The sequence below is a fragment of the Micropterus dolomieu genome, linkage group LG22, assembly GCF_021292245.1.
Source record: "Micropterus dolomieu isolate WLL.071019.BEF.003 ecotype Adirondacks linkage group LG22, ASM2129224v1, whole genome shotgun sequence".
Lineage (NCBI taxonomy): Eukaryota > Metazoa > Chordata > Actinopteri > Centrarchiformes > Centrarchidae > Micropterus > Micropterus dolomieu.
In genome coordinates this window covers 23,911,514-23,929,107 of record NC_060171.1, presented here as the reverse complement: position 1 = coordinate 23,929,107, position 17,594 = coordinate 23,911,514, and the positions used below count along the sequence as shown (strand labels likewise).

Here is a 17,594-nt window from a genome sequence, read left to right as displayed (position 1 = left end):
AGTCTTGACCTTCCTTCGGCACCTGGCACTCGTGCGCTCTCCTCTTAGTCGTGCCACTTTATTGCACACTGGGGCAGGCGGGGTTTTCGGCACGGTTTAGTGGGTATCTCGTTCCCATAGTGTTGTAACCGACGCAGCTCGAGTTACCTCGAAGGGGAACGTCTTGGGTTACGTATGTAACCCTGGTTCCCCGAGAAGGGGAACGAGACACTGCGTCAGCCCGCCGCACCTCTCTCCCCGCCTGAAGCGCCTGCTTCATAGTTTAAGCTAATGATGAGTGTGTACAGGTGTGCTTTATACTCCTCCGGTTATTCCGTCACGCCTTACCGTTCTAGCAACAAACCAATAGGATTGGAGTGATTTCATTCACGTTCAGACCTGCTACGCCTAGAGGCGTTCCCATAGTGTCATAACCGACGCAGTGTCTCGTTCCCCTTCTTGGGGAACCTGGGTTACATACGTAACCCGAGACGTTCTATTGTTTCGTGGTCATGTACAGATGGACAGATAACTTTTAGAGCCTCGGTCAGTTTTGGAAGTCATGGCACCTCTTTCCTTTTCTCCAGCAATGGCCACAACAGCTGAGGACCAAGGTTTTCAAGAAATATGTGTGGCTTCTGAGATCATTTGGTTTCTCAAGTTGGAAATTTGGCCAAGAATACACTTGCACTTTTATAGCAGCAAGCTCGAGGCAGTTGAGATAACTATATAAGGTTCCCTTATCAGTCCTAACTTCTATTTGGGACTGTTACTTTAACAGTATCGTGACTGTTTTCACATTCAGAGCCCATGTCTTTCATTCTCATGCTCCAGTTCCTCTCATAGCACAAAGCATGATGGAAAACAGTCTAATTCAGGCATTATCCTGCAAGTTTTATCAACTTGCATTTTTTACCCACGATTTTTTGCATTTTTAAATAACCAGTAATAGGTTATGGTCTTGATAAAGTGGTCCGACACAGGAAAGCAGACATTTGGTAAGGAGGAGTTGGATTGATATCAGTCTATCTTGATCCTGATTCAGCCTGTAGCTCTGCTGCTCTTTCTCAGACTCCAAATGTGGTTGAAGTTGAATAAACTTGCGCTGCTATACAATCATTAGGTCTCTCATGGTTTGGAATATAATTGTTTATTGTATGCCTTTTTCCTGAATGCATTTTGTAAAGATACTCAATTTTGTAACAAATGGATGTTATTTTGTAGTCATGGATGTATCTGGCAAATGTTTTCTGGCCATTTTAACATGTTTTTTTTCGGGGGAACCTCAATCATTTGTGAATTAATATGACAGCAAGTAATCTAATTGTTCTCATGATCTACATCAACCAGAAGAGTCATTTGTAAGATTTCTGTTTGTTAAAAAAAACTGCTTGAAAGACATGGATGGAACAAACCACAAACTTGATATTTGTTCCTATCTCTGAATAAATGTCAAGCTTCTACCTATTGCTCAGTCTTTGATGTCATGCCACTTTTAAAAAAAGGTCAAGATAAGGCAAAGAAACATAACAAAAACATAACAAAGCTTCTTTTCTAAAGATATGTTTCCATGCAGAAAATAGGCTTAAACAAGGTGCAAAGGTGATTTTTATCTTGTCTATTTGTTTTATCTTTCTTTTTTCATGCCCACTCTGTTGTCCCCCAATCAAGGACGTAACTACCGTTGTCTGTGCCCGGGGCTACATCAGTGCTCTTTAATATTTTCAGCCTGTGTGTTCAGGTTGGGGGAAGAGTCACACTGGGGCCCATTTGCCTTCTCTGCACCCATGCAAGGTTGCTGCTGTGGCAGCATGTGGCCAGAGGTCTACAGATAATCCTTTTACCTCTACTCGCCTGTGGGCACCGTAAATCACTTCACAATCATGTTAACCACCAAAGTCAGCAGCCAAAAGCTGTACAAATTCACTTGATGTGGTTGTTGCTGAGGTAAGAAACAGAGTGCTCCCCCCAAAAAACAACGTGTTGTTCTCTCTTTCCTTCTTGTGTGTGTGTGTGTGTGTGTGTGTGTGTGTGTGTTTTACCACAATCAAATCTAATTTGTGAAGAGCTGTGGAGATTGAATTGAGCTGATAAAGTGACTTAATTTTCCACAGTTGACTTTTCTCTGGTCTAACCTTTATGCAAAGCCCTGAGGTCAAAGCTTTGATTATTGTCTAAAGATGACTACAGTGGACCCAACAGATGGTTATTACTACACATCTTCACCATGTAAATGTTAATCATATGAACAGGAATTAAGAATATATATAGGTATATTTGTTATATATATATATATATATATATATATATATATATATATATATATATATATATATATGCCAAACATTAGGAAAATGCTGGCTGTTTCAACTTAAATCCTCAGTGTGTGTAGGCTTTAAAGGTCATATACATGTACAGACGGCTCCACGTTGGGATGTGTCTGATAGATTCTGCGCATTGATTGATTTAAGCAAGATGTACGTGTTTGACGTCAGAAACTGCAAACAAATGACCCTATAAAAAGAGGGGACCTGTCTGAAAAAAAGAAAAAGCTCTTGGCGCACAGGTCTAGAGAGTGCTACAACTACGCTATCACTTCAGTCACACTTTGACAGGCAAACAGAAGACTTCTGAGCCTAAAGATGCCCCTTTCAAGCAGCTCCACTTCCTCCACAAAGAGCATCCGCAGAGCAGCATCCGAGCTGGAGAGGTCTGACTCCATCACGGTAAGAAATATAGAGAGGTTTACATTAGCCAGGTGTTTATTTATTTATTTATTTTTAGATTCGGTTATAATTGACCATATGTAATTGTGTTCCCAGCGATATGTCTAAATCATATTCAGATCGGCTGTATTTCGCGCAGAGGGCTTGGAGAGGTGCCCATTACACAGCAGCGATGTCTGATGCGCATTAGATCATATCCACATAGAAAAAAGCATGTATCAAGTAACCACAAACATCAGCTAAAATGTGAACTGTGGCAGCAACTCAGTAGCTGTGTGGTAGGTTTACCCTGACTGCGCTGTAGTTCTAATGCGCATTTGGAGATGTAAAGCGCTGACATCAGATAAGAAAAGGGTAAGAAAATCCCAGCAGTTACCCCTCTCTGTTGTTGTGTTTGTGTGCTCTGACATGGATTAAATAAAGGCATCTGCAGTACTCTGATCTCTCTTTTTGAACAGTCTCCAAGATACGTGGGTAGGCGGCAAAGCTTGATCGAGGACGCGCGCAAGGAGAGGGAAGCCGCCGCTGCAGCGGCAGAGGCTGCAGCCGCCAGCGAGCAGATAGTCTTTGAGGAGGACGATGGAAAAGCGCTGCTCAACATCTTCTTCACTTTAAGAAGCTCCAAGACACCTGCACTGTCGCGGACTCTCAAAGTTTTCGAGGTATCACAATGGTACTTGTTAGGGTATCTGATAAATCTGAAAAAAGGGGTGTGTGGGGATGTCACTTTTTAATAAGGCTCAGTAGCGCACAGCTTAATTAATGGTTAATTAATCGTTTACTAATGCTTTAAACATGACTTTTAATGAATTGGATGGTTAGTAAGACCTACTTTTGCTAGGTTGTGAAAAATCTCACTGGTTGGTGTATTTCTGTACACTTGGAAACAATGAAGTTATAAATGTATATTAATATATTAATAGGCTCATTGGTTTCTCACTCTCTGATATCCAAGCAAGTCCGCAGTTATAAATGTTAAAAATAAAATGAATTTTGGTCCAGATCGTCTGCAGTCCTTTTCCACGGGGTAAGTTCATAGGTGTCATTTACACTGGGGACGCTGGGGACACGTGCCGCCACGTTTTGAAACGGCTAATGTTGTCCGCAAGACTTTAAAAAAAAGCATTTGTTAAGAATGTTCTGAAAAAGAGCTTGCACCAAGAAATTTTACCTAACAAATGAAGGGTTTATTTGCACGATAAGAAAACATGCAATGCAATTTAAATATAAAAGAAACAAATGTGCATTGTCCAAAAAAGTAACTTAAGCAAAAAAAAAAACCACAAGCTGCTGATTACAGCATTATTTATGTATATTTATGAACTGTCACCTGCCAGCAGCATTTTTTTGTTATCCAAGTTAATATTCACTCCCCTAATCTGAGCCCTTTTGTCCCCACCATTTTTTCAACACAAAGTGATGCCCTTGGGTAAGTCAAAGGAATTTTTCACAACCTGGTAACCCAAAAGATGTCCCTATTAATGACTTTTAACTGATATGTAAATGATTTATCAACCAATTATAAACTCATTAGGTCCCTTTATAAAGGGTGTTTGGAAGCATATTAAATCCCACATGCTGTATCTCATTCACTGGACAGTGAAATATATAAGAGATAATTTCTTAAGATCAATTTAATTGTGACTGACTTAGAAAGCATGACACATTGAAATACATTTAATTTTGTGTTGGATATTTCTATACTATACTGTTGTACGTGTTAAAACAAACTTTTTGCATTACTGAACTGTTTACCTTGCTATTATACAAAATTGTACATCCTTGTCATTTGCCTAATAACCATGTTAGAGGTTAAAAATGTTAAAAATACACCTTTTCATATCAAATATGGTGCTGCATTATTGCATCCCACCTTTGTCATCCTTTGAATGTAATTCAGTACTGCTGCAGGAGTCATATTTCAGTGTGTTGACTGTGTTTCAGACATTTGAAGCTAAGATTCACCATTTGGAGACGCGACCATGCCGGAAGCTCAAGGACAGCCTGGAAGGCCTGGAGTACTTTGTTCGCTGTGAGGTGCACCTCTCTGACGTCAGTACTCTTATCAGTTCCATCAAGAGAAACGCAGAGGATGTTAAAACCACCAAAGAAGTCAAATGTAACAACCTTTTTGTCTGCTTTTATAAAAAACATGTTAAAAAAAACAGCACTGAAGTAAATTTGGCCGTTTGTTTCCCTGTTCTCTTTTAGTTCATTGGTTCCCAAAGAAAATAGCAGATTTGGACAAATGTCATCATCTGGTCACAAAATTTGATCCAGACTTGGATCAGGACCATCCTGTAAGTAATGATGATGATGAGAAATAATTCTTAATACCAGGCTGGTTATGCTGTTGGAATAATATGTCATGACACAGACAATGTGATCAGAGTTTGATATATTTGATTTGAACAGGGCTACACAGACCCTGCTTACAGAGAGAGGAGGAGAATGATTGGAGACATCGCCTTCAGATACAGACAGTGAGATACAGTCTGAATACTGCACAGACATCCCACATAAAAATAAAAAAACAGACAAAAAAAATGTATATATGATTATTCCTGATATATCGGTGTATATGTTTTTCCTCAGTGGGCAGCCGATTCCCAGAGTGGAATACACAGAGGAGGAGATTGGCACATGGTAAAGGCTGCTGCATACTCATTTATAATGCTGACAAGTGTGAGCTTGTCTGAGCACAAAATATATCAGGGAGCTGGGAGCAAATGGTTTAACACAAATAGGTTACAAGCCAGTGGAGGTTCCCTCATATCATTAATGTAGCTTGAACAGTTTAGTCAAAAGAAAAGTCGTCCCTAAGGATTAGTCCACGCGATTAGAGATTTTATAAGGAAGGGCAAGGTAAGTTTATTTCATGTGGCAATTATCAGCAAGAATGCAAACCCAATGTGCTTTACATGAGACAATACAATGAAATAGAAAAAACATATTTAAAAAAATTGTTAAACAGGATAATACAAATTACAGTGCATTGCAAGATATAAATTTAATTTGACTTTTGTTTGAAAAAGATATCTGAATTAATATGCATTTATGTCCCTGATTAGGAGGGAAGTCTACTCAACTCTGAAGGATTTGTATACCACACATGCCTGCAACGAATACCTTGAGACCTTCCATCTGCTGGAAAGGCATTGTGGGTACAGTGCAGACAACATACCCCAGTTGGAGGATGTGTCACACTTCCTCAAAGGTAAAGACAGGCCAAGAAATAATGAGGTGCACAATAAGTAACAACAAGAACAAATGTTTAGTGCACCCAGAGTTTGACCCTTTCTCTCTGTCTCTTTATCCATCACCTCCTCAACACACACACACACATGCACGCACACACACACACAGAGCGTACAGGGTTCCTGCTGCGTCCAGTAGCAGGTCTGCTCTCAGCCAGAGATTTCCTGGCCAGTTTGGCCTTCCGGGTGTTCCAGTGCACGCAGTACATCCGACACTCCTCCTCCCCTACGCACTCACCAGAGCCGTGAGTACGACTGTGACTCCTGTTGAGTGAGCCTCTATAAGCTTGCCATCCTTCAAGCTCTGATGTTGTTCCTTGGCTTAGCCTTTTTTTCTCACTTTGTCTCTCAATTCAGCTCAACAAAACTATATTGGAATGCCATGCTGTTGACAGCATAAAGTAAATTAATGCAATGAACATATGAATAAAAAAACTAAAATACAACTAGTTAGTGATAACAGATCAAATCAAGTGAGAAATACAGTGAATCACCCACTTATTGTAATATATAAAAGTTAGAAAAATACATTAGAATTCAAATTAAAAAGCAATCTTATATGGAAGTAGTTATATTTTCAGTTTTCAGTTTACATAAACTGACTTCTTGAGGGGAAAAAAATAAAGTCTGGATATTTGGGAAACATTTAGTTATTTGGACAGTTTGTAACAAAATGAACTTCTGTCTTCGCTTATCTTGTTTCACACTGGCACATTATTGTTTTTCACTCTGTAACCATTGTTTTGTAATGCAACCAGATAGACTTGCCAGTTTGTGATCACAAAATCTGTGTTTAGTTAGTTTGGTTCTCTTTGGACCAAATGTGCTCCTGCTCCTTGTTATTTTTTTTTCCTCTTTGTCTTCAGTGACTGTGTCCATGAGCTGTTGGGCCACGTCCCCATGCTGGCTGACCGCACGTTCGCACAGTTTTCACAGGTGAGTGGGAAAGCGTCGAGGAGACTTGCAGAATATTATTTCCCATATTATGTTTTGGTAATGATTGAATGATTATTTGCTGCAGAACCTTGGCCTGGCATCACTTGGGGCTTCAGACGAAGATATTGAGAAACTGTCCACAGTAAGACTCTGGTCCTCCAACAGTACTAGGGGACTGTACAACAATTTTTGATGTGGGAGAGTGAATGAACCTTATATTTGCCTTTTTTAAAAAGCAAGACCCTCCCTAGGGTTATTAATATTTTCTTTGAACCCTCACATTGACATAGAAAGAAATGAGAACATCCCCACTAAAATCTTAACTCAGCGCAGATTGACCCAATAATATTTTTTAAGTAGACCAAATTCCACATTCAGAGTGGAATTAGCAATTGCCAAAATAATGAAAAACATAACAAATGCTTATTTTTGTTGGCATCTGAAAAGTGGTGCACCTTTTAAAAAAAGAAATGTCTGCTACTGTTTCTCAAAACTGAAATTATATCTCTACCAGCTACAAGATAATAAAGTATAAAATAAATCCCTGTTTAAAGACATGGTTTTTTTCTTCTCTATCCGGCATAACATACCTGATTCATGGTCCACAAAAGACACTTTCTGGATGCAATTTTTTGATTGAACCACTTGCTTTTCAGTAAATCCCAGTAGAAAAATATGAACTAAGATCTGGGGAAAGAAAAAACTAAAGATCCTCCCCTTACTGTCCTCCCTTCTGCCAAAAGAAAGAAAAAGCATTATCTCCTTTTCTGACCCCATCTCCCTACCTGATCATTTTTGTACAGTCCCTTATCTAATATGTGACATACGTAGATAATGTTTCAGTAAATCTCTTTATGGTTTTCTCATCAGCTATACTGGTTCACTGTCGAGTATGGCTTATGTAAACAGAATGGCGAGGTGAAAGCTTATGGCGCTGGACTGCTCTCCTCCTACGGAGAGCTTGTGGTGAGTTCCAGCATGTTTTCTCTTCTCTCTGTTCAATCTTTCCCTGAATAAAATACATCAATCACAGCCCACTGAGCTTTCAGCTAATTCTACAGTTTTTTGTTTTTTTTAACTTGAATCCAGCACTCGCTGTCTGATGAACCAGAGACAAGGGAGTTTGATCCAGAGGCTGCGGCAGTGCAGCCCTATCAAGACCAGACATACCAGCCTGTGTACTTTATTTCTGAGAGTTTTTCAGATGCCAAGGAGAAATTCAGGTACTGAACCACATATGCTTTCCTGTTTTGGACACACACACAGGACACATATGCACATACTCAAAAACATACAGAGACAGAGAGAAGAAGAAAAAAAATACACAGAGAGTGGGGTTATGTGAGGACAAGGTCAGAGAACAGCCAGCCAACCCCTGAGGCCACAAACTTTTGTAGGTCAGCCATAGCAGCCAGAAGACAGCTGTTACTAATGTAGTCTTCCTTACCAAGGCAATATGCTGGAGTTTTATTTGGCAAACACATCAACTGTTGCCCTGCAAAACAAGTAGCTTTAGTGAGTGTTTTGACAGAACTCGGTCTTTAGTAGAATACAATTCATGACATCTCTACCACACTTGATGAGGCAGTACCAACATAGGAATGTTTGTAAAAGCAAAGTAAATATGAAATAGAGTACATTATGAATATCTTCATCGTGTATCTATTATGTGGAAGCAGGATATTCTAGTCTCTGTTAAGTGTACATATGCATATATCACAGGCCAAACTACAACTGGGGGAACTTGTTCTAGTCAATTAAAGTGAAGTTTGCTCTGGCCAAGTGGAAGACAGACAAGGCAGCTGTAACATACATTCATGAAGAGCTCCAAGATGACCTCACCTATGAGTTTGTACTTCTTTTGTTTTCTGACCTCTTTATCTCTTACAAGGAGGTACGTGTCCGGTATCAAGCGACCTTTCTCTGTGAGGTTCGATCCATACACCAGCAGCATTGAGGTGCTGGACAACCCGCTGAAGATCCAAGGAGGCCTTGAGTGTGTGAAGGATGAGCTTAAGACGCTGACAGATGCCCTCAGTGTTTTGTCATGATGATGCCCCGCTGTGTGAGCATCCTGCTGTTATTTGCTTCCTCTCCACTGCGCTGTGCCATGTGTCAAGACCAATGTGTTCATATTTCTGTGCTGTGCCTCCAGTATGATGCTGTTATCGATGAGTTGTTGCTTGTTGGCTGACAAGGTTGCGACTATTAAAACCTCAATGTGCAGTGCAGGCAAAGTTTCAAAAGATATTTAACGCCTCGCTGGGTACGGATCCATTTGAGAAATAATGGGGTTAACTGAGTGGCTTGTTCATTATGTTAAAGCAAAATATGTTGTTTGAGGAATATGTCAAAATCTTTACCAAAATCAAAGAGAACTGTGATAATGAATGTATTCAAAGAAAACTAAATGGGTATCATATAATTATTTTAAAATTCAATGAACATCACTGTAAAATAAAGATTAAAGTGTATATTTAAATCAGATGAATTTTATTTAGAAAAAAGTATATCTGCTGTGTTAAAAACTTATTTTACAGTTTACTTATTTTCCAGATGTGAGTTCAGTTTTTGCGTGTTACCTCTAAATCTGCTGATTTATTGGGTTTTATGCTGTTTTTGTCTTGCAGAGTAAATGCATAGTAAAATAAATAATATAACATACTCTCCATGTAATGTAATGTTGATTACTGACTGAGTAAAAACAATCTGTCAAATAATAAAGACTTGCTTTTTTCCTGTCACGTTTACATAATTTATAAAGACTTTAGTACAGCAACTTTTGAGGAAAAGATTTATGCCTTAATGTTCATTTCATGTCTGACCAGACAAACATAAATCACAAATCATACAGGCAAACATATGATGCTTGGCTACATAAGATGTAGTTTTTCTTTCTTTGTTTGTTTCATTGGTCTGCCACAAGGGGGCGCAGTCCAGCAGAGGGCACCTGTCTGATCTTAAAATCACACAGATTCTTATTGAGCCTATAAAAGGAATAATTCTTCTTAACGCTCTCCTCGCGCCTTCAACCACAATGGGATATTTTACAACGTTATTAGATATTAAAAAAAACAAGTGAATAAACACGTGAGTGACAACAAACGTCTACAGAAGTAGATTGAGAACAAAGCATTAGAAATACAGACATTTAAATCAGATATACTATTTACTAACATTGAAGAAACAGTGTTGTATGAAAGTCACCTAAATGAATCGCCTTAATTACACCTTAATTAACGGTACATGCTCACCTTCACCGGATGGATCCCCTTTATATAGCCAGTGAAGTTATTTGGGACAATAGAGAAAAGTACTGTATATGAATATTGCCGAAACAATGAATGCGATATTAAAGACATTTTGAAAGGACAAACCTTCGGGGGGCGGGGGGGGGGGGGGGGGGGGGTTGTCCGGACATTGCTCCTTCCGTGAATCAGAGTCCTTGGCACACTGAATCCCTCCAACCTGCTGAAAGCTGCGGGACAAACAAACGGAGGTTCACTACTCGTACCACTAGGTGTCAGTCTGAGTCTAAAGACATGTCCAAATCCTTACCTTCTGCAGAAACCACACTTACATAAGGGGGCCCTCATACAGTTTCATAAAAACAAAAAAAAACAAACCTTCGGCCTACTTATATGTGAAATCCCATTTGTGAGCTTGATGTATACAGCCTATTTTCTCTATCTTGAAGCTGCCAATGCAACACCTGGATGAATTTTTTTTTTCTATCCATCCCTACTGTTTGAGTGATGCATTGATTAGCTTTTTAAATTATAATTCAGTTTAAGTTTGTGAGCCACCAAATGTCATCTTTTTCATCACCACTTTCTCTTTCCTCTATGATGCTGCATTTACTGACACTAACCAAAGGTATTCTTCAGCAGTCAGTCACTGCTGCGGCTGCATCCTCCTCCTCCTCCTCCTCTGTGTCAACCCCAGTTTATGCTCCCTTCAGGTAGGAAGACCTTAGTAATGAGCCTTTACTCCACTGTCAGACATTTTTGACCCCAGTGACTACATCTGCACCTGTGTCAGCGGAAGACCTTGGCCTCGCTGCTTCCCCTCTGAATGTTAATCTTAATTACAGCAGGGTGGAGACATTGACATTTTTCTTGGAGTCTGAGGAACTACGTCTATTCTTGTTCAGTCTGCGTCCTGTGTGTAAACATTGTGATTGTAGGTTACAGTGCGTAAACGTGGAAAATGCCTATGGAATTGTTCCACATTTTGGGACTCTCTGTTTCCCTTTTTGCTATTTCTCCCGTTAAGCACTTTTCCATGAAACGCCTCTGGACCATTTTTTTTTTACCAGCCGTGAAGAGGAGGAGCGAGGGGTGGGGTGTGGGTGTAAGGGGCGTGTTTTAGTATATAATACTTCTCCCTGAGAAGTTTGTCGCCTGGTCTTTGGGACAGCCTCTCACATATCATCTCTATAGCCGCACCAACTGGGAAACTAACTCACCTGCAATTTCTCCAACCAAATATCCCCCGACGCTTTGACTACTGCCATCTGACATGGAGACCCAGCAAAGACACGGACACCACTCACTTTGCCACACCTGCCGGAGAACGGAGAGCAGCAGAATGAAGGTAACCAGAGGGAACAAATAGTTTTACTCTCCGGGTTTGCTGTGCGGGTATTGACAGACCTTTGGCGGGATTATAACAATGTTTTCTAGGCTTTATGTTTGAGAAAACCGCTTCGGGCTGAGCAGATGCATTGATCGCATCATTTTTGTGCAATATGAGCAACCGGACATCTCTTAATTTGCATGCAACAAAGAAAGTTCAAGATACATACATGACATGGAGCGGTCTCGAAGCTTTGAAGCATGTGTGCAACAGGTTATCTGTTAGGATAGAAGAAAGGGGATTTTGAGGTAGGCTATTTTATTCTTGTCTCGTCTGGATATTGAGCATTTCGCTGGAGTCGGAGCAAACAGCTGGTCTTTTTATCGGCAGATAGGGGGCGGTAGGCCTGAGGGCCAGTGAGCTTTCCACAGGGTGAGCAAGGGGGAAATATATGCTGAGTCTGGCTTTTAGGATAGTTTACTATCGAGCAGCCGGTCTTGCAACTTATGGACAGTTGTGAAATCCAGAGATACTCTCTACTTTTTCCTTCAGAATAAGCACTTCTCTCAGGTGCGACCAAGTGACAGCGGCTGATTACACTCGGGGGTTGTGGGGGTAGGGGGGCCTCATTTGTCTTACATAGTAGTTAGTAGGTCAATACATAGAATCAGCAACTAACACTGGAAGTCGTAGGCCTACATCTTATGTAGGCATGGATATGTGAATGCATAAAGAATGTTCCCTCTTATATCACACTGAAAGGAAACATCTGGCTGTCATCTGGGATTTTTTATGGCATCACTTGTCAAATGTGTGGCTGCATTTGTTGATCCGGTGCTTTATTCTGCAATATGTGTTTTTGTCTGCAGGTCAAGAAGATGTCTTCGTCCAGTCGTGCGCTGCTGTTTGCACTGGCCCTGACGCTCTACGTTGTGGAAATAGCCTCGGCGGAGACGCTGTGTGGGGGAGAGCTGGTGGATGCGCTGCAGTTTGTCTGTGAAGACAGAGGCTTCTATTTCAGTAGGTTCAAAATCATTAAACGTTTTCACATTTGGGCTGCGTACATGTTTCGCTTTTTTTTTTTTAGCGCTCCTCTGTTGAGTCTCTCTGTTGTTCATTCGCGCACATCTGTTTGGATAGCTGAGACTATATCGCTCTGTCTGTGGCTGTGTGGTATGCCTGTTTGGTATTTGTCTTTCTCACGCACTCACACTCATACGCGCGCGCACACATTGACTGAGAGACAGAAAGAGTGAGAGAGAGGGAGATTATAGCCAGCTGTGTGTCTCAAGACCTCGTCCAGGCTGTGTGTGCACAAAACTGCCTACAGCCCATACCTCTCATTGCATATGAAAGGCCGGCGAGCTGTGAAGGCACACACGACTCAGCGCGGCACAATGGGCCGCTTGTTTACCAGTAAAGTAATAGCACCCCAAGAGGCATACCAGTCACCTCAGCACCAGTGTTCCCAGACCAGGCGACCACTCTGATGAGTTGGAGGAGGGTGGGGAGAGGGGAGGGGGGCTGTTTTTGATGTCAGGTTAAGAGTATGGATCATTAACATCAATTCTGATTATGCTTCCATTGTAGTGATGAGGGGAATAGCTGTAAAGCATTATGTGAATGCATTGTAGTGGTTGTTAATCCCCCTCTTGGATAAGCTTCAGTTTGTACGGTCTGCAGTGTTAGCGGCATAAGTTACTTACAACTTCAGCAAATATTGGTCTCTGCAGCTGAGAAATCACATTGTTTTTCCTTCAAAAGGATATTAGCCATGTCATACGCGCACAGTTTCTTTGCCTGCTGCAATGCTGCAGAAGCTTATATCCTATCAGAAATATCATCCAATTTAGGCCAACATAGATGTGCTCCCACCTTTTGCTCCTCTTTTGCCTACTTCAAAACGAGGCCTTTACTGGCCGTGGATAGTGTTGCTCTCTGCATCATGCTATCCCTCCACCCCCCTTATTCTTCTATCCCTTTATCTCCCCTGTCTTTACTCTCTTCCTGTTTTGTTTTCCGTTCATTCCTTCTGTTCTGACCCTCATTTATCCTCTCTCTTTCCGTGCACTCGTCTGTTTTCTCCTGTTTTCTCTACCTCTCTGCCCCTCCTCATCCTCTTTATCTCTGCTGACTTAACAAAAGACAAGGTCACAGAAGAGTCACCATTTTATGTATTTGCTCACCCAAAGGTCTGTCTGAGAGCTTAACTGTCTGTCTCATCACTCTCTTTTGGGTCTACAGCACAGGGTGTTTACTTGTGTATTCACTCATTTAAGGACTTCCAGATAGCCCTAATCAGATTATCCTCTACAAACAAAAAGATTTGTTGCAGTTGGTCATAGATTTCCTTTTATCCTCTTTGCTCCATGGACTGCTATGATTGTCTAAGTAATCCTGCGAAAACAACCCAGATTCATTGCTGATGTCAGTGTTGTGTTCTCAGGCCTTAACCTCACGCTCCTCACGGCCCTTCTTCCACCCTTGTTGTGTTCTCCTCAGGTAGGCCAACCAGCAGGGGTAACAACCGGCGCCCCCAGAACCGTGGGATTGTAGAGGAGTGTTGTTTCCGTAGCTGTGACCTAAACCTGCTGGAGCAGTACTGTGCCAAACCCGCTAAGTCCGAAAGGGACGTGTCGGCCACCTCTATACAGGCTATACCCGTGATGCCCGCACTAAAACAGGTATGTTTCAGCAACAACAACATGCCAGTATGGGAAACAATGCTAATCATCGTCTCTATCTGTTCTCTAATCTCCTGCACCTCTATTCACCTATGTGCCTGACACTGTGTACAGACTGAAACCCACGTAGAGACAGGTTTATCTCGTTAAATGGTCAGCAGTTACCTTCCATGCAAAGTGCTGACCATTGTGGAATACATCAAGACAGTCACAGCACATTATATTCAGAAAAAAGCAGAGTCATACTCACAGAGTGAGACAACGTGTGTGTGTGTGTATGTGTGTGAAGTCTGTGAGATGGTGGAGACTGCCTGTCCGTAACAAAACAGTGTGTGATTATTAGTCACGGAACAGCAAGCTCTCTGAAACTGACATGCATTTTGATCTGTGTGGTCGAAAACACCTGACCCAGCCAGTGGAGCTTCTCTCAAATATGTCACAAGCATGCAGGGAATCGTCAATGTGTTTCAGGTCTTTTCACTGCGGTCACAAGATTGAGCTGTGGCTGCCTTCCAGACCTCTTAAAATCCCTTCAACCTTCCTTTAGACAAGACTGGATGGATGTTTATAATGTTTCTGCTTTGACTTGTTAGAAAATCACTGGCATGAGATCAGTAGCGATGTAAACAAAAGAATAAATACGGCAAATGTCAGGATGAGAATAATGTACCTTCTGTCTGAAATGCAAAAAAAAGAGACTGCAAGGGAATTAGTTTGGACATGTCCCTAGTTTGTCTGGGCAGGGAGAGTTGATGGGTACAGCCTGCTCTGAGAGCCAGCTGTTCTAGGCTATTGAGCCGGCCTGGAGTGAATGAAGGGGGATAACACTCCTCAAGTGGCAGGACCAAAACAAGCCATTCAGATGGAGCACTGGCTACTCACGCATAAATTCTAGCTTCACTGCTACCACTTCCACTTCGTCTCTATCTCTGGTGCTCAGTTGAACACCTATAACACTGTTTAAAAGAGTTTGCTGGGTTTGCTTTGCTGTGGGTTTTGAAATGACAATGTGTTTATGTGTCGTTTTATTCGGACTATGGAGGTTAGTCAGTTCAGCAGGTCGTTGGGTGGACGACGACGTGCTCCTCATATGTATATGAGGCGAGTGACCGCCCTTCCCTTTGACAGTATGTTAAAGAGGCTGAACCAAGCACTTGCTGACAGCTTCTCTCATTCAAGGAAACCAAAACAAGGGCAAGTTAGAGGCAAGGCAAGTCTGTTATGACGCTCTGCGCTGTAAGAATGATATTTGATTTCCATTTGACTGGTCCAACAATGACTGAATGTTTTCACAAAATAAACAAGGCTTTCCTCCATTGTAATAAGCACTTGCACAGTATCTTATCACCCCTAATGAACTGACTGCAACTTTTCCCTTTTTCCCCTATTTTCGCCTGCACGCCACATTAGGAAGTCCCAAGGAAGCAGCATGTGACCGTAAAGTATTCCAAATACGAGGCGTGGCAGAGGAAGGCGGCCCAGCGGCTCCGGAGGGGTGTCCCAGCCATCCTGAGGGCCAAAAGGTTTCGGAGGCAGGCGGAGAAGATCAAAGCCCAGGAGCAGGCAATTTTGCACAGGCCCCTGATCAGCCTGCCCAGCAAACTTCCTACTGTCTTGCTTGCCACGGACAACTATGTCAATCACAAATGAGCCCGCTGCCAGCCCTTTGCACAGACAAGAGTTTGGAGGGAGAAAAAAAGACCAGGGGATTATAGCTTTGTCTCTGACGTCATTTCTGTGGCAGTCCTCTCTGACCTCCCCTGCCCTGTCCGAGCACCACCGCCCACCCAGCCCCCCCCACCCTCTGCTCTCATCCACTACTTCTTGACCCCCTGGCCCTTTTCTAATGCCCCCCTCAACCCCACCCATCCACCCTCCTCCGGCACACAAACATGCCTACACATTATTCCTGTCTGAACTCCTTCGCTCTCTCTCTCTTTCAGTCACTGACACAAAAGGCACAAACACAAATGATGAAAAAAAAGTTAACAATTCGGCTGAATGCAATTCAGGTGGATCCTTAAGCAAAAGAGAAAAGGACAGGGAGAAAAGAAGATGAAAGAGATCAGTGGTTTGCAAGTGTCAAGAGGACACCCGGCGGAATGGTTTTTTTTGTCCTTGTGGAAGACAACTGAAAGTGAAGAGCAGCTTGCATGAAAGAATCCATTCCACATAATTTTTCCTGAGGCAAAAAGAAAATCTCTGTTAGTTCTTTTTCTTATTAGTTTGCACCTCTACCTATAAAGGGACTTCCACACTGTAAGGAATTATTTTGTAAAATTAGATTCCTGTTCCAGCACCTTTTGATCACAAACAAAAAGCAGAAAAGAGTCTGCAAAATTGCACATTGCCACGGATTACGTCAAAGTAAAGAAAAAAATGGCACTATTTTTTTATGAACAATGAACGTGTAGCTTAAAAAATGTCATGGTGCTAGCTTTGGGAATGGACTCAAAGAAGATGTTGAAAAGCACGTTTTCTTTTTCTTTAAAACTTTCCGTTTTAAGGAAAGTGTGACTTTTAAAAAAAGGAAAATAAAGGATATGGGGGAGCTCCTGGCAGTGGCAATGTCAAGGGGGAAGTGTCACTGAGAAAAGATATGGGCTGTGTTGGCATCTAGGCTCAGCGCGTGCTAGCGGCTGCTCATCACTAGCTTGCCAGCTTAAGCGGCAAGGAGGACCTGAGATCCAGTCCCTGTTACTCCTGTACATCTGAGGCTGCCAGATACAGGGAGCAGTGTGGGGACACATGGGACACTGTGGACCGCCTGGATTGGGACAGTACTACAGTTCTGGGACAGTACTTCCTGTTTGCCATGGCTTTGCAGACTGCTCTGACAGGAAGTAACATGGCATGGACAAAGAGCAAGTGGGATAATGACGATTATATTTTATTTTGTCTTTTTTCTGTTTTCTTTTCATATTAATGTTTCAATGAAAAAAAGGAAAACCCCGTCAGTTTCTGGTACCGTGACATTCCTGTTTTTCCAAGTTAGGCCTTTTTTTGTTTCCATGGTGATGTTATTTTACAGTTCTAAAAAAAGGCACACAATTTCAATTCAAAGGGAAAAAAATAGCAATAATGTCAACTAACATTTTTATTGTATATCCGTAGTATTCACATGCTTTTGCCTGAAAACAAATACTTGAATATATATGTATATACATCTCTCTCTCTCTCTCTCTCTCTCTCTCTCTCTCTCTCTCTCTCTCTCTCTCTCGCTATATATATATATATGTGTGTGTATATATATGTATGTGTATATATATATATATATATATATGTGTGTATGTATGTATATATATATCTATATCTATCTATCTATCTATCTATCTATCTATATATATATATATATATATATAGAGAGAGAGAGAGAGAGAGAGAGAGAGAGAGAGAGAGAGAGAGAGAGAGAGAGAGAGAGAGAGAGAGAGAGA

General features: G+C 41.6%; 2 protein-coding genes across 2 annotated transcripts; both read left to right on the top strand.

Moving 5' to 3' along the window:
* Positions 1 to 2,621: 2,621 nt before the first annotated feature.
* th (tyrosine hydroxylase) lies at positions 2,622 to 9,639 on the top strand. The gene is made up of 13 exons (XM_046036694.1): positions 2,622 to 2,705; positions 3,164 to 3,367; positions 4,650 to 4,824; positions 4,917 to 5,005; positions 5,121 to 5,188; positions 5,301 to 5,351; positions 5,777 to 5,922; positions 6,072 to 6,207; positions 6,829 to 6,898; positions 6,984 to 7,040; positions 7,769 to 7,864; positions 7,988 to 8,121; positions 8,790 to 9,639. Exons 1-13 carry the CDS (start codon positions 2,622 to 2,624, stop codon positions 8,947 to 8,949), a joined length of 1,470 nt encoding a protein of 489 aa, XP_045892650.1. The 3' UTR covers positions 8,950 to 9,639.
* A 1,672-nt stretch (positions 9,640 to 11,311) lies between these two features.
* On the top strand, positions 11,312 to 17,372 carry igf2b (insulin-like growth factor 2b). Its single transcript, XM_046036695.1, has 4 exons — positions 11,312 to 11,494; positions 12,346 to 12,496; positions 13,979 to 14,160; positions 15,571 to 17,372. The coding sequence occupies exons 1-4, from the start codon at positions 11,420 to 11,422 to the stop codon at positions 15,808 to 15,810; spliced, it is 648 nt and encodes a 215-aa protein (XP_045892651.1). The 5' UTR covers positions 11,312 to 11,419; the 3' UTR covers positions 15,811 to 17,372.
* Positions 17,373 to 17,594: the final 222 nt, after the last annotated feature.